The 22116-nt window shown below is 41.6% G+C and overlaps 1 protein-coding gene across 1 annotated transcript in view; it reads left to right on the top strand.

Moving 5' to 3' along the window:
- oxsr1b (oxidative stress responsive kinase 1b) overlaps positions 1-22116 on the top strand; it is a 48186-nt gene that overhangs the window by 9963 nt on the left and 16107 nt on the right. Inside the window, exons 2-4 of the mRNA XM_028569780.1 lie at positions 868-980; positions 8586-8694; positions 17173-17314. Of these exons, the coding sequence (XP_028425581.1) occupies positions 868-980; positions 8586-8694; positions 17173-17314 (364 nt within the window). The remainder of the gene's footprint in view (positions 1-867; positions 981-8585; positions 8695-17172; positions 17315-22116) is intronic.

A 22116-nucleotide genomic window follows, 5' to 3' on the forward strand; every position in this document is an offset into this window, starting at 1 on the left:
TTAAGATTTAATCAGTTTGTAATCTATGTATTGTTTGCTTCTACATCAAAATAGTAGTTGTGGTGGTTAGACTTCCCACTGATGCTATGATCCAATACTGAGTTTAAAGTGTTCAGGTCTTAAAAAGTCTATAAACTGTACATTAAAAAGTATTGATGAGTAGTATTGATCAGCAATATTGTTCAGTTGCAATCGGTTGCAGTGCATACATTTGTTTTTCATTTGTATCCTTTTTTTTATTATTATTTTATTACTTGTATGTGACTTGTAAACCTTTGGATCATTGAATCCTCCTGGTTTTAGAGCTACCGCCATGTTCTGGATTGTGGTGTCGGTGCTGTAAAGAATAATTGCCGGTTTTCAGTGAACAAGATCTTCAAATTGTGCCAAGGATGTAAAGGGGGAACTTTCTAAACAGTATAAGTACCAAGCTTTGGTCCTCTGTGGCATAAACCTCTTACTGAAGCCTCCTGGGGATGTCTCGTTTAGCAGAGTCACCGGCCCCAATCAGACCCGCTTCATCAGGCAGGATTTGGGAAAGCTGATTCATAATTGATGAACAGACAGTTAAGCTGTGCCAAAGAGAAATCGGATGAACTGTCAAAGCACAAGTCTGCTTAACCTTCTTGAACTTTTAGTTTAAGTTAGGTTTATTATCCTACAGTAGCTATTATTTTTGGGTGTGTCATACAACTAAAAAAGAAGGCTGGACAGCCTAAGGATGTTAATATAACCTCAAATGAATGTGCTTTAGGAGCCAAAGTTGGGTTCCACAACATCACTGACAATCTTGTAATGCCTGAGATGACTAATATTATATAGAATTATAATCAACGTGATAATCTGTTGTTTTCCTGTCTGTTTTAGGGAGTGGTGCCACAGCAGTGGTTCAAGCAGCCTACTGTTTACCACGCAAGGAGAAGGTGGCCATCAAACGTATCAACCTCGAGAAGTGCCAGACCAGTATGGACGAACTCCTGGTAAGACACGCACACAGCATTGCCAAGTAAATGCATATTAGATTGAAAGTCCAGCTGATATTGAATTGCATTCTTTTTTGTCTGCTACAGCCAATCAAATCTTACATATAGCAGTTAACGTTCTATCATAGACAGAGCAGACGTCACTGAGCCAGACAGCAGCTACACAACGCACCGGAGCCACAGATCCTTTCCTGCAAAAGTCTCCTTCTTATCAAACTCAGAAACAGGAACACACGTCTTGTCCTGCACCGTAGCTTGTTGAACGAGCAACCAAGCAAACATTCAGTGGGGGAAAGTGCACTGCTTGCGTCAGTTTGCAAGCTTGATAGCTAATTAACGTAGCTGCTCAGCCACAGCACATTAAACAGCGTGTAAACATACCTGCAAATGTCACGTCGGTCGAGTTAGATGCTGGTGTGGTCCTCCCTCTTCAATACCAGTATCAACACGCTGTCTGCCGATGACATTCAGGCTACTGCGCAAGTTTATTTACTTTGTCTCTCGTTCTCTACGGCATAACACCGCCACTCAGCAGCCTGTCAGATGCTGTCAATCAAACACAGAAACTGACACGCCCCTCCAGCCGACCTGAGATGAAAAATGACCATTACTAATATTCCCCGAAAGTCATCCTTGTTTCTTTGATTTAACAATTAAAAACAGCACGAGATTTCATTTAGGGCTTTGTCTCTGTGGTCTGTGGATGGAGTTAGTTTTACCTCTGCTTTTCATTACTCGTTTTCTCCGAGCCCTCCTCCAATCATCCCTGTCACTTCAAACACTTTCTAGTTCTCCGGATTCTCTGAAAGAGGACTCCACTTATTGCCAGGAAACAATTAGACCCCTGTGGGACATCTTCCCGAAGGCTGTATGGTGTCTTTATACCCTCAATGCAATCTTGTACCCCAGCTCACCACATCATTTATTGTATGATGACGTGGTTTACAATTTAGCTCAACGGTGAAAGGATTATATGAAGCTCTTCCCTGCACATAGAGATGATCAGGTGCGGTTTGTGGCTTGTGTTTTTTTTTTTTTTTTTTTTTTTTTATAGCTATAAATCAGGGAAAAATGTCAAACTACTTGGCTTGGGCACGGTCTAGGACAAAATCGCATGGTAGCTGTCAGTAACCCTTTTTCCAGAGCATACACCAGGTGTCACTTTTTGCTCTGATAGTGGGAATTGAGCTGTTGCTGACTTTGACCAGAAATGTGATTGATGGCTTTTTCCAGTCCTCGCTCCCTGTTCTCATCCACAAGTCTGTGAAAGTAACCAGTGGGAAATAAATATTGTGTAAGCCTATACGTGTGCATTGAAGATCATTTCTAGAGATTACTAGCAGATTTCTCACTACTCACTGGCAATACTAAACTGAGGAGGAACCCTTCCCCACCCCCCACGATTTCTGGAGGATGAATCAGGGGAATGCTGCTCACGGATTCTCGGAGCAGGCGGTCACATGGAATACAGCGAGGTCGGATTTCCTGCCTGTGGTTTTCCCCCCAATTCCACAGCCTGCTGGGTTAAATGGCAAGGAAGCATTAAATTGACCCCAGATTGCTTCTCGAAAGAAGCAGCTTTAAAAGACGATGCCACAAGAAGCAGATCTTTAATCTTACCTGTGAAATTATTTAATGTCAGAAAAGCAATGATCTGTCATGTCTCCTGTGTCTCCATATGCAGTGGTATGTTGTAGTTATTCCTGGCACAGCAGTTTGATGGATAGGCGCTTTTGAGTGACTGAAGCTAGATCAGATAAGGAGGTGTGTTTACTATTCGATGCAGTTTGAATATTCTGTTGCATAATTACACAACTATTTGCTTAAATTATTTGTTGAAACTTGATGAGTCATCGTATGTGGCAATAGCTGGTTTACAACAAAATACCAATCCATTTTTGGCTTTAGAATATCTTTAAACACCTTCACAGTGGCCTGAGAAAGATATTGAGTGTTGAGGTGATAGGAACTCTGAATGGCGCTAAAGGAAGTGATTCAGAGTAGAGTGCGGATCGGGCCACATTTTTCTGTCCGAACCCGGCCCGCGTCCAACAGAGCAGTAACCGAACCCGACCCAAGCCCAACAGGTATTAAGATATTTATGTCCGAGCCCGACACAGTTAAAATCTCTTATTTTTTTCTCAAACTAATGACACATGTACGTTTGTTTGTGTGGAAAGCCCGCTTTTATAAAGCAACTGTAGGAAGGCATTCGGAAATGTCAACAGATGAGTGCATCAGCGCACACGGGGCAACAAGCGCACGTTAATACAGGTGCGCAGTACCTAGTACATAATAAGCTGTTTTAAATTTAAAATGTTCAATGCCTTATTGCGCTGATATGACCCAAACATCATTTCTAAATATCTGTCCGACTCTGAACCCGGCCGTCGGGTCCCGTCGGGCTCAGGTCAGGTATCCATCCTCTAATTCAGAGGCATATTTGTGTTCTCAGCATTAAGATCACATTTTCGCAAGTTTCCTGATCAATTGCACATTGGCAGTGTCTCCGTCCCTCAGTAGTTTCTCGTATGTGGGTTTATGTGTGCGTGCTGCAGTGAGATTGGGTCATCGTGAGTGTGTGATAGGCTCTGAGTAACTAATAGTGACGTAACATTGCTTCTATAGTGGCTTCTCTGTGTGTCTGCCATCAGTGTGGTTCTGTGGCACCAGTTTGTGACCCAGCACTGTATTCAGTTTGTGACAATAGATCATTTATTTTTTTGCCCAGTTTCAAGGTCCTCGTACACAGCAAATACTTCAAAGATCAGGCCTAATATAGAAACATACATGCTGTGAACTGGTCTATTACCTGGAGAATCTGTATTGAATATGCAAGCTAAACCTACTCAAGGGGTTTTTAATAGGGCTGAACGATTTGGAAATAATATCTAATTGCAGTATATTACACTAACTTTATATTACATTAACTAACACAAATTAACAAATTCTAACATTACTTATTATTATTATTATTATTATTATTATTATTATAATTATAAAGCATTGCATTATTAACGGTAAAATAACTTAACTAAAGTTTAATTAACTCAATTTACCATTTAATAATTAGGGTTATTATAAAGTGTAATCAAACATCAATACATTTGAGTTGACATGTAGAGATATCAGTCAAAGGTCACTGACTCTATAAACCAATGTGATTTCCAGTGGGGGGAGAGAGACCGGTTTATGAGATGGGAGAAAGAAGGGGATGGATGTCTGGTCTAATCTTATTGAATGGAATTTTAGGCCTGTCGTGTGCCTGCTGGCCCTCCACAAAAAAAGTTAACCACACTTTTCCTTCTCCTGCCAAAGGCTTTTACTTAAGATTGAAATAAAACATGTCAACCTTTTGGCATACTATTGTTATGTGTATAATGACATTAACATTATAAGGTAGACAATATCATTTTATTTTGATGTAAAAGCTATTTCTTGTTGGGTTCTCATTCATATTTGTTGTTAAATTGAATTGTAATGATATAATGGCATTCAAATATTGTATGTTAAATAACAAAGCAAGACTAGTAGAATAGCATGTAGTTTATCACCCTGATTTTTTTCTTCTTCTAAGGCCTAATTGTTAAAATAAAAAATCCCTTCTGGTACATTGTACAGTATACAGCTAACTCATGCAGATATACTATGCTAATGCTATGCAGCTTATGAGGTTAACACAGATGGTCGGTCATTATTAAATGGTGTCCTACACAGGTTACCATAAGCGTTTCTTCTGCTGCTGTCATCAGTCACTTAAAAATAAATCCAAAATGTAATCATTGGATAGTGAAACCATTTGTGTTGCAGGTGGCTTTGTGTGTAGTTGCAGACAGGTGTGTCACCTGTGGTTTACTGGTTGTATGGTTCCAATAAAACGGCTCTGAATGCCTTGTGTATTAGGATGAGGTCATTGCAACACCGACAATTAAACACAAAGGCCAACAGTAAGACTGTTTGGAAGAACTATTTCCCAGTTTCTGTTCATATTTGGATCTTTGGTTGAAATGATATATGATGATGATCATTTTATATTTCATGGTTTAAAGGAAACACTTGGACGCTGGAAAACATGTAATTGGCACTTGTCATATTTGACATTAACGGACATGTAGAAATGTGCCACTGAGGCCTGTACTGCAGTTTGAGTTACAATTGCCGGTAAAATTAAATGAGAAATATTTCATTGAAGAGACAATAGGCTGTAAGAAATAAAAAAGACTGGTATGTGTCCTGGACTGGTAGGTTGAGCTTGGATGGATCTCTTGGTGAAGATCACCATACAATACAACTGATGTCAAGAGTCATGTGTTCCACATGCCATGCAGTGGCCAACAAAAAATGACTAGATGGCTAGATTCCATGCAGGGGAAGTTACATGAAGTACGTGAATGATGTACCTTCAATGATTATGACATCAAGACTGTACAGCAGATGTCATCATGCAGAAATACTTAAAATTGTCTCTTAGTTGTGATGTCCTGCAAACATAATTTCCCAAAGCAACATTTCATCAAATGTCAAAGGCTACATTTAAGGTTGTACAGAAGGAAGTGACATCAATGGCTTTGAGCCACTGTACAGTGACCTAATCCACAGAAAGAGTCTCTCTGATTCACACATTGTCTGCTGAAAAAAGATGGGAAAACCTGCCAACTGCCAGAGCACGATATCCTCCCTGTTATCCCATTGTTTTTCTTTTCTGGGGTTGCCCTGGCCCACAGAGCTGTGATGGCCTTCCTCTTCCACTGCTGAGAACAGAGGGGGGTTCGGCTCCACTGAAGCCAGTTAGCAGCCAACAGGCTATATCATTATTGTTCTCTCTCAGCCTGTAGTGTCCAGAGAAAGAATGATATGGGAGAGGACCCACAGAGCTCGCCGTCTGGCCCGACAGACTGGAAGTTATTGAACTGCTTGATAATCAAAACCAACTTCAGTTTAGAAGCAAAATGGTGTTTCGGCTCACCTGTTGGTCAAAAGGTTGTTGCTGGTCAATCTGAATGGAACCTTGTGCTCTGAAACCTTTTGACACTGCACCTTTTCTCCTACACTACTGTCCTGTACAGATCTGTGTGCATTTAAACACGCCTGTACCTGTCATGGTCCAGTGAGTTTGTCTGTATCCACCCTTTTTATGACTCGGCTCATGTTCTTAACCTTGTTTTGTCAAGTGTTTTCTGATGGCATCATGATGTCACCTGCCTGTTCTAGCCTCTTTTGGCGAAGGCACTCACTAAAGGCTACAGGCTCAATAGTGATGACTCTGCAACAGAGGCATACTGCTGCTAATGCACATTGTGTAAGCTAAGGATTTATGCTGATGGAACATCAGGCTTAAATTTTGACCCACAAGCATATATTGATTAATGCCTTTAACAAATGTTTTCAGCTTATTAAGGTTCCTCAGTTGACAGGCTTGTGGCGCACCTGTCATTGTATAACGCTCAATATCTATTTTAAATAAGACTCTGAAATTTGGGGAAATATATGGTCATTCGTGGTGACACCCATAATTAGATGAGAAGGTTGATATTGATTTAACATCAGTGCATCCAATAGAGAGATACTGCAGATCTGGCACATGTTTAGCATAGCTTAGCGCACTGGGAAAAGGGGTAAAATACATAATAAGATGCAATGTGTAAACAACACACCCTGGACCTCTCTGTACTCGACACATGATTTTGACATTGATCACTCCTTAGATGTGTGTTTGATATCAAATAATTGTATTTTCTCAAATATTTTACCTATTTTTTGAATGTAAATTAAATGTTCACATGAAAGATTGCTATTGTAAAATACATTCTGCATGATAGCAGTTTATATGTCACCCAAGAGTGGCACCGAGCAGGGATGTCATTCATGATTGAACTAGGGCTGCAACTTGTTTCATTTCATTGTCTATTAATCTGCTGATTGAGTTCACAATAGATCAGTTCATTGTTTGGTGTATAAAATATAATTTTTTTTTCAAAAAGGTTCATCAGAATTTCCCCAAAGCCCAATTTTACTAATCTATTAAAGGTCCCATGACATGCTGCTTTTTGGATGCTTTTATATAGACCTTAGTGGTCCCCTAATACTGTATCTGAAGTCTCTTCCCTGAAATTCAGCTTTGGTGCAGAATTACAGCCACTAGAGCCAGTCCCACAATGAGCTTTCCTTCGTATATGCCTTTTCTGTGTCTGTAGCTATTGAGGAGGAGGAGGGGGGGGCAAGGTGGAGGGGGTGTAGCCTTCTCCAACTGATACTTTACTAGTTTGCAAGCCATGATGTCTCTCTCTCATGGGCAGGCCAAATTCTCTGGGCGGGTAAAGCAGAGAAAGGGGAGGTAACCTTGCTCCTTATGACCTCATAAGTAGAAGATTCCAGATCGGCCCATCTGAGCTTTAATTTTCTCAAAGGTAGAGCAGGATACCCAGGGCTCGGTTTACACCTATTGCCATTTCTAGTCAATGGGGGACCATAGGCAGGCTGGGGGAACTCATGTTAATGTTAAAAAGCCTCATAAAGTGAAATTTTCATGCCATGGGACTTTTAATCAACTCCTCCTTTCAGCTCTAGATTAGACTGTATTTGAGTTTTCAAAGGAATTGTGATTTTACAGATGAATACCTTTTCAATTAGGTCTCTCTTTAGCAGTTTTATAAGTAATAATTTCAACAAAAACCGAGATGCTGAGCATTAGCATGGAGCTCCGGTAACCGGTCCAGTCATTTGTGAAGTAAGTGCAGACACGGAAGCAAAACCTCTGTGAATCAGTGATCCAAACTCTGAAGTCAGCCAGATTTTCTTTGTTTTAGGAATCTTGTCTATCCTCAAATAACTTGAGGACTGTTGCTGAAGTGATGGATTAGACTTCTGTGCCAGCATTACCTCAGCTCTCCTGCTTTCCAAACACGCACACACACACACACACACACACACACACACACACACACACACACACACACACACACACACACACACACACACACACACACACACACACACACACACACACACACACACACACACTGAAAGAGAACTTACAGCTGTATAAAGGGCTGAGTATGGGCTGTTTTCTTTGCTCCTGCGTAGATATGCATTATATTGACCTAGCCTATTTCTCTTCTGTCTACTGACGTCATTTTAGATCTTGAGTATCACACTAAATTTCAAGAATAGCTGCAGCATTAAAGGCATAGGCATTTATTCTGACTGTGTTCTGTTTATTTCCTCCAGACTTTTCTCACAACCTTTTTGTGGAGGCCAGATGAGAATAGTTAGGTACAAGGCATTATCTGTCATGGATGAAAATATAAGGAAAGGTAAATTGTTTGTTTCATTGGTCGGCTCACAACCACCCCAACTGCTCTAAATTGGTTGTTTGCGTGCTGCTTCAGGAGCGGAATTAAAAATGACATTAATAAAGATACAGTGGCTCTGATATAAAACTTAAATCCATTTCCACAACATAATGATGGGACAAAGTGTCAGATTACACCAGCTCTCTCAGGTCAATGGTAAATAAGCAGTCTGTGATTTGATCATCTTAATGCTTTGTACATTTCTGATTAATTGCACGCTGTCTCTCTGTTTTTTTTCCCTCTCTTACAGAAAGAGATTCAGGCCATGAGCCAGTGTCACCACCCCAACATTGTGTCTTACTACACCTCGTTTGTTGTAAAGGATGAGCTGTGGCTGGTCATGAAGCTGCTCAGTGGTGGTAAGTGCATGTGTCTTCCAAGGCTTTGTTCTTCCATCCTCTGTCTTTTAATACACTGCTTTTGACTTCTGCCTTTCCATCTGAATGTCTAGATCCTGGACAGGCAAAAATATCAATCTCATTTTTTTTTTGTATACTAGCAAAACGCTGTTTGATTAGCTTTGTGAACACATCAAATACAATTTGGTTTGGCGTATACTTCTGGCCTTAGTCATATCAACGGGGTCCAGAATGTTTGGCAGGGCCCCTCATGATGAGAGAAGAGCAGTAGGAAGAGCTGGGCTACTTGCTGCCGGTGATGTTAACTGTGATTGTAGGGAATGTGACAGCACTGATCCTCATTGTGTCCCATGTGAGCTGCAGCTCTTTCCGGGCTTTAACTCAGAAACAGTGCAGGAGCTAATGACAGGGCAGAGGTAATAACAGCCCGCAGGCCGGCATCATGGCACCCATGTGGCAGCGCTGCAATTAACTAGTGAGAGGAGCATGAAGAGGAGGCCACCATGGAGAGAAAGACCTCAAGATGCAGCAATTGCATCTGTTTCTGATTGTTTTGTTCGTCTTTATTCTCACCAGCAAATGTATTTAAATATTTGTGGTTCTGGATCAGCCTCTGAGGGAGAACAGCTTTTGCAGCAGACCTGTGAGGGCTCACAAACAGAATGTAGATAAAGGCGTCCTGTACCAAACATTTGAAAAGCAATGAGCACGGTCTTCAGAGATTAGATGAAGATACCCTGAGAGCAATGGTCTTCTGTTTACAAAAAGTCAAAGAAATTGCCAGTTGTTTCTCTCTTCAGCCTGCTTTCAGTCTCACACACTTGATTATACAAGCACAAGCATACAGCATACATATAATACATCCACACACTGAACATTTCCACTCTCTTTCCACCCTCACTTGTTCCTCTCAGGCCCCCTATGTAAACAGCGTCCCACTGTAACCGATAGTGCCCAGGTGGCATGCCTGGCTCCCTCAGACACACTTGAGTCATGAGCCGCTTGGCATCCGCCTTGCAGCTGGGCCCGGCGGGGGCACAGTGCCCGCCAAGCAACGCTTGAGCAGACGGCCAGCATCCCAGCAGGAGCTGACACCACTTAAAATGGCCTCTTGCGTTCCTCTTATCCTAGTTAAACAGAGGCCCTTGATGTTGAGTTTTATTGTGCGGAGTAATTAAATGATGGCCATGGCAACGTCTGCCATGGAGACAGACCTCAAATGAGGTCGGGTTTATAGACCATCACTACCGGCCCCGAAAAAGGCCAACCGCTGTCTGCTTCTCTGGCTTGATGGAGCGTAAGAAACCTTCACCCTCCGACTCCTGTCTTGTCTTGTCTTGTGTCTCCTGCTGTTGAAAGACTGTAACAGCTTGACGGTTGATCTGACAAAGCACTGACATGTATACTCCTTAAGTGCAGGTCTCATTCCTAATAGAGAAGTATGTTGTTAGACCACCACATACTGTAGTACTAGATCACGCTGGTTTGGCAACATAGAAAGTATGTCACTCAGGTTACACTGGCAGATACCAGTGCAGCATAATAGTTCAGCAGTTGCCAGGGGTATGTGGAAAGATTGTGGAGTAGTTTATCTTGTTTTAAAAAATAAAAACTATTTTTTCGTAAAAAAAAATTATATATTTGGAAAAAGATAAACCCAAAAATAGTATTAAAAATTGGTGTGAGGCAGTGACAACAGGCCGACTTCACAGGACATGCCTCCCACTGATCTCAGTTAGCTGTAAGACCTTAACTCCATATGTAATGATTTGGAATATGTCAAAAGTATAAAGAACAACTTTATTGTCAGACCAACGTGTTTCAGCTTGTGGCCTTTTTAGTTGTTCTGTATACGACAAGTGTTCCTGGAGTTTGCTAGCTAGCAAGCAAGCAAGATAAAGATACAAAGATAAGAACTACTTAAAAAATAGATAAATTGTTGAAACATTTGCCTTCTGACACTCCAAGTGGTAGGAGTTTGAATAACAACTAGACTGAACCACACTAGTCTCTGACAAATTGTTAATAGGAAGTAATTGGCAATGCTTCTTAGGTATGTTCAACTTGTGTCTTATTTTTGACTTTGTGTCATATGTTGTTCATCCAAATGAGTAGAGCTCTAATATGCCTAGGACCCTATCTTGCACCTGGCGCAGAGCAAAGCCCGACGGAAGTGTCTTTGCTAGTTTAAGACCGACGCAGTTGTCAATTTTCATCTTTGCGCCCATGGGCATGCTGGTCTCACAGGGAGGTGTGTTCAGGTGAAATCGTGGCGTATTGCTATCTTGAGGCAGCGGGAAGTGATTGCGCCATTGACCAACAAAAACCTGGTCTGAAGTCAATAGCGCAGCATTTCATTGTTATTAGTAAAATGCGCCTAGGCTTATGCACAGCGCGCACACACTATGCTTGTTACACACACAGGGAAGCGCAGCAGCACACAAACATGCAAAAGATTACAAATAAAAATATTACCGTGCAAATCAATTTCAATTTTCAATTTCAATTTTATTTATAGTATCAAATCCTAACAAGAGTTATCTCGAGACACTTTACAAATAGAGTAGGTCTAGACCACACTCTATAATTTACAAAGCCCCAACAATTCTAATAATTCCCCAAAGAGCAAGCAGTGTGACAGTGGCGAGGAAAAACTCCCTATTAGGAAGAAACCTCGGACAGACCCAGGCTCTTGGTAGGCGGTGTCTGACGGTGCCGGTTGGGGATGTGATGAACAGTGGCAATAATAGTCCCATTAATAATGGAACAGTGACTTCAAATGGTAGTCGTAGTAGTTCATGTCATATCAGGGCACTGCAGGGCGTTACAGGATGTAGCGTGGCCCAGCAGAGCATGGATGGACGTAGCAGGAAGCAGCAGGGTTCAGCAGGACGCAGCATGACATTGCAGGGCACCGCAGAGCTCAGCAGGGAGTGCAGCAGGACCACGGCAACAGCTGCAACCAAGATCTTGGTGCCAACGTACTCCAAGGAAATATGCTGGGTGGAAAAAACATAAGGACTCTGGGGAGTAAACTCACCAGTGCTAGGTTAGTAACAAGCATTTCTGGGAAGGGATGCACGCAAATGGAAAGGGAGAGGAGAAAGCAGCTCAGTGTGTCAAAGAAAGGAAGTCCCCCGGCAGTCTAGAACTATAACAGCGTAACTAAGAGAGACAGGCAGTTTAAGGAGAGGAGCCTTGTCGGGCTAGAACTCTCCCCAGTCATCATAATAGCAACGCGCCAAGGTACGAACGCGCCTGGCTTTTAAACGGAATGGGAGATGACACTGATAGGTTTATTGCATGTTACGCCCAAAACACACCTATGAACCATGCGCACGGACCCTTTTTTCCGCCGTCAAACTAGCAAAAGTGGATCTGGACACGCCTAAAAACACCTGCGCCATGCGCTTCACGTCGTGCGCTTACATCGTTAAAATAGGGCCCAATGTCCTCAATCAAAACGGCCCTCCTCTCTGGCAAATCAGTTCAAGGCCAAACCTGTTAAGCTGAGTTTTGTGGTAGGCAGTCAAGAATAATCGACGGCAAAGGGAAAAATTACCCCCTAAATTCAAGGCATTTGCCCTATAAAACACGATCAGAATTGTGTGATTGTGTATGTAAATGCCTCCAATTTCAAACATTGGGGGAAAAAAAAATCGCCCAAAATTGCCTTGTGGTAGGTGCGCAGTAGGCGCAGGGCTTTTCAGGAAATCCTTGTTCTGAATGTGACATATGAACAACTGTTTCATTAGAGCGCCGCATGGCCTGTCACTGACTGAATAAACATCAGAGAGACATCCAGTGAAACCCACTGGGCCAGAATATGAGTCATGCCAAAGTTAGCAGTGGAATGTGTTCCCAGGAGATTAATGTGCAACCTTCACCGACCAACTTCCCTGCTGCCGAACTCAATCGAATGCCACTCAAGAGTGGAGTCCAGCTAAAAAGGCAGATTGTTATTGACTGTTTCAGTTTAGCATTTGAAAAGACTTTGTCCAGTTTGGAGCCAGTGGATTTGTCACATCATGGTTAATTATTCAATTATTTATCATCATATATATCAATTATTGCCAGAATGCTAACAAACAGCTTTGATGGTGACTTCAGGTTCATAGTGTTAAAATAATGAAACTCTAACATGCAACATTACCTCTGTTGGCATATCGTTCTTTCCTTCTAAAAAATGGTGTACCTTAGTAAAAGTTTTAATGGCATCTTTCAGTCTGTCAATCCTCTCTGCTACACCTTGTTTCTGCACCACCTATGCCCCTCCCGTGCCCCGCCCTCCCTCTCTCCATCCAACTTTGCTTGGCATTCCCCATCGGCCTTTCACACAGTTGGCACCAGCTCTCATCTTCTTCGTCCACTTCCCCTTCCTCCCTCCTACCCCCTTTTACTCTCTCATCCTCTCACTCAGTCTCAGCCCTCCTGCTCTGACCAGGAAAATGAAAAGACTGTAAAGTCGATGTTGCTGGATCAAGTAAAGTAAAATTCATGGCTTTTACACTTAGACGGTTTTTGTTTGAAATATTGTGAGAGAGAGATTTGACTAATCCAGCATGCAACTGAATTGAAGATTTGGCAATTTCCTTAGCTTTTGCATGCTCTACAGTGCACTAAACTGTCAAGACTTAATTTATCCTCTGTGATTTGTATAAACTCTTTCTGTAGGGGCTTGGACCGTTGGCACTGCTCAAACCAGGCCAACAGGTGTCATTTGTCTTGGAAGCCGCAGTCCTCCCAAGCAAAGTGAACCTTTGTATTGTTAAGTTGTCAGTCAGTGCCGGCATGTTGAAACAACCTAATGAGGCATGAAGAGTTCAATCAGATGAATTTAAAAGAGGCTGACAATGCTGGCATTGTGTGTGTGTGTGTGTGTGTGTGTGTGTGTGTGTGTGTGTGTGTGTGTGTGTGTGTGTGTGTGTGTGTGTGTGTGTGTGTGTGTGTGTGTGTGTGTGTGTGTGTGTGTGTGTGTGTGTGTGTGTGTGTGTGTGTGTGTGTGTGTGTGTGAATAATGTTCTCCCCTCAGTGCCACCTTAGGCATAAAAAAAAAAATTGGTTGAAGTCATGGGTCGATAGGGAATGTATTTTATTTAAAAAATAAAATTCTCAGTGGCAGCAAGGAATAGGTAGGGATTTTTTTTTTTCCTTTTACAGTAGGATTTTTTTTAATTTGTATAGTTTCTAGAGGTGTGACTCTTCATTGATCCCCCGATTCGATTACGATTATCAGGTCTTCGATTCGATATCTCGATTCATCACGATGCATCACAATACATTTTTCTATTAAAGCCATATAGGATATTTGACTTGACAAACTTGCATTGTCAAGTGCAATGCCCAAGCTGCAATAAGTAACTTCAGACTGGAATGATGAAGTGTTTGGGTATTTGCTGTATTGGAATAACTGACCCCAGACAACTCTTTAAAAAAAAAGGTACTCTTTACTGAACAATAACTTAAATGTATGAATAACATTTAGCCGTTAGATTGAATAACAAAAAAAAAACATAACACAAATCACACCCTTCTAACTCCTTCTAATTGCTAACTGCAATATTTCTTCAAATTATATGCACCACAACTACCCCTTTACCAGTTTCTCTATCAGTTTCCACTTAAAGCACTCCAGCCACACAAAATGATTGCTCCTTACAGCATTTCAATGTAAAACTTACTCAAACCCTATTAAACCACTGTGATACTTCAGCTTCGTTATTCCACTTAGATCTTTTCCAAGCTAACTATTGTAGCGTCTCTCGATTTTTCTCAGTGTTTTCTTTCCTCTTCTCGATCGTGTCTCCGCTCAGCCGTTTTGCGTGTGTGTGTCTGTGTTTGTTTGTTTGTGTGACTGCCTGTCTCCGTCTGTCTGTGTGTGTGTGTGTGCGTGACACGGGTTAGCTAGGTTACTGAGACTGTCATATGAATGTTTATGCCGCGGCCGGAAAATTAACGAGCGACGTCATTGCGTTATAATCGATTATGGTGGGCCACTGCATTGATGCAGCATCGTCCATGTCTGCGATGCAATGCATTGATTATTTGATTAATTTCAACACCTAATTTCTTCCCCAAGCTCATAAAATAAATTTGGGTCGCACATAAATTGACAGGGTCGGTCGGAAACCAGAACCAAACAATTATTTTTGTTAGGCCTTAGCTTGAAGGAGAAGGAATTATACACGGTTTGTCTTGATTTACCCTCTTCCTTTTATCGTTTCCCAAATTTTCCTATTTAAATAAGAAGGTCGATACCTACAGACATCCGTACCAAACTTCTTATCTAACTCTCCGCAAGAATAAGTGTATTTCCCTAACTGTCAAACTATTCCTTTATTGGTGTATAGATAAAGCAGGGCTGTAACTTTTATCCAGTTCAGTGAGCAAGGATAAGTTCCCGCACATTAGCTCTTTTCTGCATTTCCTCATGTAATCACACCTAAATTTGTTGGCTCATTAGAACTACATCTCCCCCTCACTTAGATGTGACTCTGTTCACTAGCACCTTCTCCATTGTCACCTGTCACTTCCTCTCCTCCCTCCTGCCATTTCAGACAAGGAGATGAACATCAGACTGAGCGCAGAAGCACTGCGAGAGGAGGGAACCCTGTGTGGAGAACAAGCTGCCTTTTCTCAATGAGCTTCAAAGAGCTGTCACATCAGAGACATGAGGCTGCACTCTCCCCTCGCTTCATTCCAATACATTTACTTATGCACTATCTCAGACACACATCTAGGCTGCTTTTCCACCTTTCCTCATCCGTCCTCTCTTTGAACGGGTTTGTCTCTTTTCCTCACTGCTGCTGAATCACATTTTCTGCAGTGCAATGTTGCTGCACAAAAAACCCGTTGAACCCACCGTCTCTCTCCCTCACTCTGCCTCTGTGTCTCGCTGTGTCTAAGACACTCTGCAATAACACTGTCTAGCCTCAGGTGGCCCGTCATCGTCTGCTCCTCTGGGTAATTCGGAGCTCTGCTGAGTTCTGCTGGCAAAGACATCTTAAAGTGATCGAGCAAATAGATGTCTTTGCACCCTTAGCCTGGCACCATTGGTAAAACACAATCAATCTAGTCCTGTATCTAGGATAGTCTTTCAGGCCATTTCCAGCTTATGTTTAAGTGCTGCTCTGTGTGTGTGTGTCTGAGGGTGTGTGACAGACAGTGTGGCAGTGTGTTTGTGTATCACTGCAGCACAATACAGCTTGTCAGGCAAGTGGCATTCTTTTAGCTTCTCTGCTTTGTCCCCATTCACCAGCGTGTCGCCCAATTTTCTGCCATACCGAATGCAAATACTGAACCTCTTTTCAGAAAGATGTTCTTTATTCTGTGGAAAGTGGCACAGAAAAGATCATCCACTGACAGCAGTCTGACTTTTCATCCAGAGCGCTCCTTTTATTCAGCAGGAGCCAGGCTGAGGGAGACATGGTGACCTGCCAGGTCAGAGAGCAGAGCTCCACTCGTTCTCCATTCAGCCTGGGCAACCGAAGACAAAGCAACAGTTGAACTTGTAACCTCAAATGTTAACATGCACACTTATCTTCCATGCAGATCTCCTGTCCAATTCCAAAGGCATTAAAGGCACATGTCATGCGCCATGAAACAGAATTCCCATAAAGTATATTTTTTCTAAAACTGTAGTGTTCAGACTGTAATGATGTTGTCATCAAGAGTAAAATCCTAGAGCTGCTCTGTAGACTGAGAGTAATGGCATGACTCTGACAGCAGCCATGCTGATTTTAACTGGGCACATTTTCTGACTACAAGCTGTGCGCTTAACATCCAAATGAAACTTATTTGAATGGAAAACCTCAAACAAAAATCCTGTGAGCATACGTACAAAGTCAATCTAATTTAAAGTCAATGGACCAAGTCCAAAATGTCCCATATGTCATGTCATTTTAGGTCTTGTTGCCGTTTAGACACTGAGACAGTTGTTGTTGCCTGTAGATACTGACTTTATGTATGTTCTGGTTTATCTCTCTCCATCATTGGTTTGTTTTGTCATGGCCAAATAAAAAGGTCATGGTGATGTTTATGGTTAAAGGAAATTGTCTTAACACAGCTAATTATTATTTATTTGTTTTTTCTTTCAATGAAATCCATCTTCCTGGAACTGGAAGGTCTTTGTGTACCCACAATCTAATTCATCCACGCAATATAAGATTATACAGGAATCATCTTGACTGAATGTCTGCCAATCCACCAGGAAGTATATGTTTTCATAAATAAGTTTTAGTTTAGAGTAGGCTTAACAAATGATACAGGCTAGCCTGAGTTGATTTTCTCGTTGATGGTGGAGCTAGAGCATAATAACAGGACGCTTTATTTACCCAACCATTTCTAAAGAGGTCGACTGCTGCATAGTTTTCATTTCTCGCTGACGTTGATATTGACAAATCTAGTATTCATCAAAGAAAATTGAAGCATGCCATTGTAATTCTTTGTATCAACCAGTGTCCTGTGGTTATTCTCCAGGCTCCGTGCTGGACGTGATCAAGCATATCATCTCGCGAGGCGAACACAAGACAGGCGTCCTGGACGAGGCCAGCATAGCCACGGTGTTGAAAGATGTGCTTGAAGCACTGGAGTACCTACACAAGAACGGACAGATCCACAGGTAACAAGACTTATGACATTGCACTCTGGTCCTGTAATAAAACTGACCCATGACTTTCTATTACCAGTACACACAGATATCAGACTTCACCTTGGCGGTTTATGGAGCATAAACTTTCTCTTCTCTGTTGCTCTAATATTATGTCCCCCCGCCTTGACTTCTTGGGACATTATGTTATTATAGTGGAGTCTTTGTCCATTTGTGTTTGTGAGCACACTAATTCTGATACAGTGCATTGTAGAAAATTAATGCTTGAGCACAGAGGCTCCCACTATACAGTAGAACTGATTGCTGTACATGAGATGCAATTTTGGATTAAAGTATTGTTTTTTTGAGACTACCCTATTAAATGTTTTTTTAGATACAGATTTCATATTAATACTTAATTAATTAAAATGTGTTATATGGCTTAGGAAGAGCTTCTACCCTCAGGCCAATAGAATCCTAAATGAGGTCACTGCCTAAGACTACCACCCCCACCCCCCTACCATACACATATGTTTTATTATTACTGTTTTAATTCAGAAATTAAAGAAACAGGATTACATTTCACTGGATTTCATTGGGTTCATTAATGTACTTATTAGCATAACTGTTTATTATTATATCTTTTGATATATTACTCATATATACTATATCATTATGTGGCATCTGTTGCCTTCAAACTCTTTCCATAGCTCAGTGATCTTGTCACATATTTCCTCTATCTTAGTCAAAAAAGTAAGTGAAATCTATGGCAACCTGTGCAAATAAATCTTTGTGCATGGTTTAATGCAAGTGATGATACATGGAAGTGATTGGTATTATTGGGGTCTGTATAAAGACAAGTCAGTAAACTTTCCAAAGGGGAAGGGAAAAGTGGGAAAGTGTAGAAGAAGAAGCATTATTGATGTGTTTATGGCCTACCACTAAAGTATTGTTATGAAATCAAAAGAAATCAAACTTACTTTTTTATATTTGCAATTAATTTTAAAACCGTACAAATGATACAAGCCTTCAGTGTTTTTATTGAAACTGCAACAACTTGCAACAATTTGCTGCAAGAAATCTGTAGACTATGACTTCCGGGCTGATAATCTTTAGTTACTGTATGAATATGGAATGTGTGAGTGTGATTTGCGTGCCACAGGAAATTAAATCCCAAAAGCTCTCTTCTAAGCCAGTTCAAGACCTGGCTAAGTCTGCACGCTCAAGCTGTTAAAATGAACCCAGTTGAAATACTGGCTGTAGAAGTCATCGCACTACCTCTTCTGTATTTAATATTCATTACTCAAGTATCATACGTCTCTTAATTCTTCCACTGGCACACATGTAAATAATGCATACCTTTTCGGCTTGGTTAAGTGTTCAGCAGCTTTCAGAGTAGCGTGCCTGAGAGAGAGGTTTGATTTAAGGCTTTGACCATGGGATGAGGGTTGTGTAGATTAAGCATTGACTCATTAACCTGTTAATTAGAAAACTGCTGTATCCTATAGAAACTATAGGTAGAGATGTATGGAATTACACTGTTCAAATGACTGTGTTAATTAAAAGGAAAATCCACTGCGGTATGCCTCTGCTGCAGCATTTAAGTATCCACTTTCAGCATAATGTGACAGGGTTATCGGTCAGTGCCAGAGAGACGGAAATGTTTTTCCCCAAGTGAAACCTGCCTTTAACTCAGTGCCCTGTCGAAGGATTTTATCACTTGTGTCCACCGCAGGCTCTGAGGTGTGACTTGTGGAAAAGGAATTGTGAGGTAATCCCCCAGCACTGAAAATCATTGACATGCTGAGAGTGGAGAAGCTATGGTCAGTCCATCGAGGTCGGCTGATGTACACGTGTCCCTCCTGTGTAAGCTGGGTCATATGAGTCGGAGCCCCAGGGACACGGGTGATTGAGAGATTTAAGGGGTTGAGGCTTGACGAGGAGGGTGAAAGCGAGAAAGTGTCACATGATATGTTCCATCCAGCCCAGGGCGGCAGAAAAGCAATTAGAGTCTTCACGGCCCGGGCTGTATCCTCTACCAGAGACATTTACCACATGACGGCGAACTGCTCCACCTCCACATTCACAGCAGCTCGGAAAGTCAGTGATTCAGAGGTGACACTTATCCTCTAACTTGAGCAGCAGGTAGACAACATGCACATGGAAATAAGAAAATTGTGTCCCAGGGTCATATGCATAGGATATGCGTATGGAGTCAGAGTGTGCAACACTTTTTTTCTTATTTTCAAGTCTACCTCCAGTGATCAGCACCTCACTACCACCCTTGGTGTGTCTTACTTTTCTATATTAGGCAACATGCACATGATAAGAGAAGAATAGTCTGGATATTGTCAGTTGAATCTTCGAAAATCGGCCTGCAAGTTAATTATTTGTTGTGGGGAGCTCTTTGCTTACTCATCTCTGAAACCTGACATTTCTTCTGAGGGTACATGTGAGGGCTCTGCCTGGCAAATTACTCGCTATGTGGTTTAGTAATGATCATGTAATTGCTGTGCCGCCTCTGGGAGAGTGTCTTGCTGTAGATTAAAGGAAAATTGATAAATGAAAAATTGATTTGGAAAAACAAATGAGAATAATATTCAGCAGTATGGAGAAAGCAGTCACAAATAGAGACGCAAAGGAAATATATTTTTGTGGTCAAAAAGTGCACGGTTAAAAGAGGGGAGGTATTTTATCTCCATAGGAGACCCACAGGGCATCTCATAAACCCTCTTTTACAGCCCTGTTAGGGGCACTGTGAGCCTGGCACCAGGATGTGATGTCACAGGAGGTGACCCGGTGAAGCTGCAAGGTGCGCTGCTGCCAGATGAGAGTGATTAATCTTCTTGACAGTTTCATACCGTGGCTGTTCCCATCTGGCTACTGCCTGGCTATCATTTCAGCAGGTCATAAATATATAGAGACCACACATATCCTGCTCATTTTTCAATATTCCTTGATGGCATAACATCCCAGACACATTTAGTGTCTGGGAACATTTTGATAGGCTTCAATGTGATTTAACAAAGAGAAATAAGCTTCAAATTTCAGTGCTTGTTCCAGCGTAATCCTGCCTACTATTGTAAGATATGGTGGATGGATCACTAGTAGGAGTTGGGACTTGAAGTGCAGGTTGGCTTTTTTCCTCTCCGCTACAGTATTTCTTTGAACTTGCATGGTGCATTGTGTCGCCACCTCCTCTCTCCTCCTCCTCCTCCTCCTCCCTCCTCCCCCTCTTCCTCCTCCTCCTCCTCCTCCTCCTCCTCCTCCTCTCCTGTGAATGTTAATGACTGTCTGCACTCTGCAGCCTTTTTCTCAGCATTACAATCTGCTGCAGTGAACCAAAGTGAACCTTCAGGGTTCTTGAATGAGTGCAAGATGGATGCAATCAGATCACCTTGATCACTCTTTGTGAGTAACGCAGCTACGTGGGTTGTCTTTTATCTGAGTGGAGCATATTTAAATTGTAAGTCCTCCTTAAAGTAATATTAAGATATTGTTTCTTAGAGATTAGTTGTAATTGTGAATTTGAACAAGCTGATCGTGTCATATACTGTAGATATATGTAGACGGTGAGTAATGTAAGAACTCTGAGGACACTGGAAGTAAAAGGCTTCTGATTAATAGCTTTATGCTCTTGATTCATATAAAACTCATCTTGACGTAGTATGTGAAACAAAAAGTCTTTGAGCACAAAAGGTTACTCATTAATTCATTAATTGAACAACTTCAAAATGTCTTGACGATCATTTCAAGTCTTGATCGTGATTATTAGCCACACTAGAGTTCAGTGCCCAACCTGGGGGTAAAATACTTATTTTCGTAACAATCAAGTATCAAAAACTGAGGAGGACACGCTGTTGGATGCTGTCCTCCTCTCCTACTCTTTCTTCAATGCCTAACGAATCTATCGCTTTCTCTCCCTGACCCGGTCTTTCTGCTTGAGCAGCACTGGTTGAAGCCTGAAAATATTGTAAACAAATTAATAACATAACTAATTACACTGGTCGGACTGTTCAGCTCTGTTTCAGACTGATAGCTCCGGTTCGGGCTGGTCCTCATCCTCAACACTTTCCTTTTTTAGTTGCGGAAAATACTTTTCAATACTCATCTGGAGCAGCAAACATTGCATTCAGTGTAAGAGTAAAAAATGACATAACATTATTTATAATAAGTTTATTTGATTCACAGCTGCTACATATAGTGTTTTGACCTCGACAACCCAACTGCATTTTACCACAAACTTGCGACTAGTTAACTTTCTAAAGCGGGCACAATAGCTTGTTTGCTAAGAGTCGGGTCGGAACTCCAACATTAACACACTGACAACATTGTATTCAGAATATAAAATCTTTTTATAGCACTTTTTAATGTGTGATTGTGTAAAGGTGTTCACGAGATACCAACCTTTCATGAACTTGTGAATTTCGCCAGCTGTCTTCTCTCGTTTTGATGTGTGGGTGTGGGTGTGTGTGTGGGTGTGTGTGTGTGTGTGTCCTATATGAAAGAGACCCGTGAGTGACCGAGAGACAGCGGAGAGCAGGGAAAGGAAATGCAGCTGAATGAATATGCGCTGTTTTATGTTTTAAAAAAACAACATTTATAACGAAACGCAATATGTGGCGGCCGGTGTTGATTCTGTGGTGCACCACCACAAATTAGCCTATGTGTGGGAAACACTGTAACTTATTGTAAATTCTCCATTGGGGGGGATTATTTTCTACAACTAGCATAGGTCAACTTTCCGGGCATGTAGAAGCAAAATGCATTCCAATAGCTAGTCTTTTTTTCTTGGACAAATGTGGGCATGAGATGATAAGTTGGCAGGTCTTGTG

The sequence above is a fragment of the Perca flavescens genome, chromosome 22 (genome assembly GCF_004354835.1).
Source record: "Perca flavescens isolate YP-PL-M2 chromosome 22, PFLA_1.0, whole genome shotgun sequence".
Lineage (NCBI taxonomy): Eukaryota > Metazoa > Chordata > Actinopteri > Perciformes > Percidae > Perca > Perca flavescens.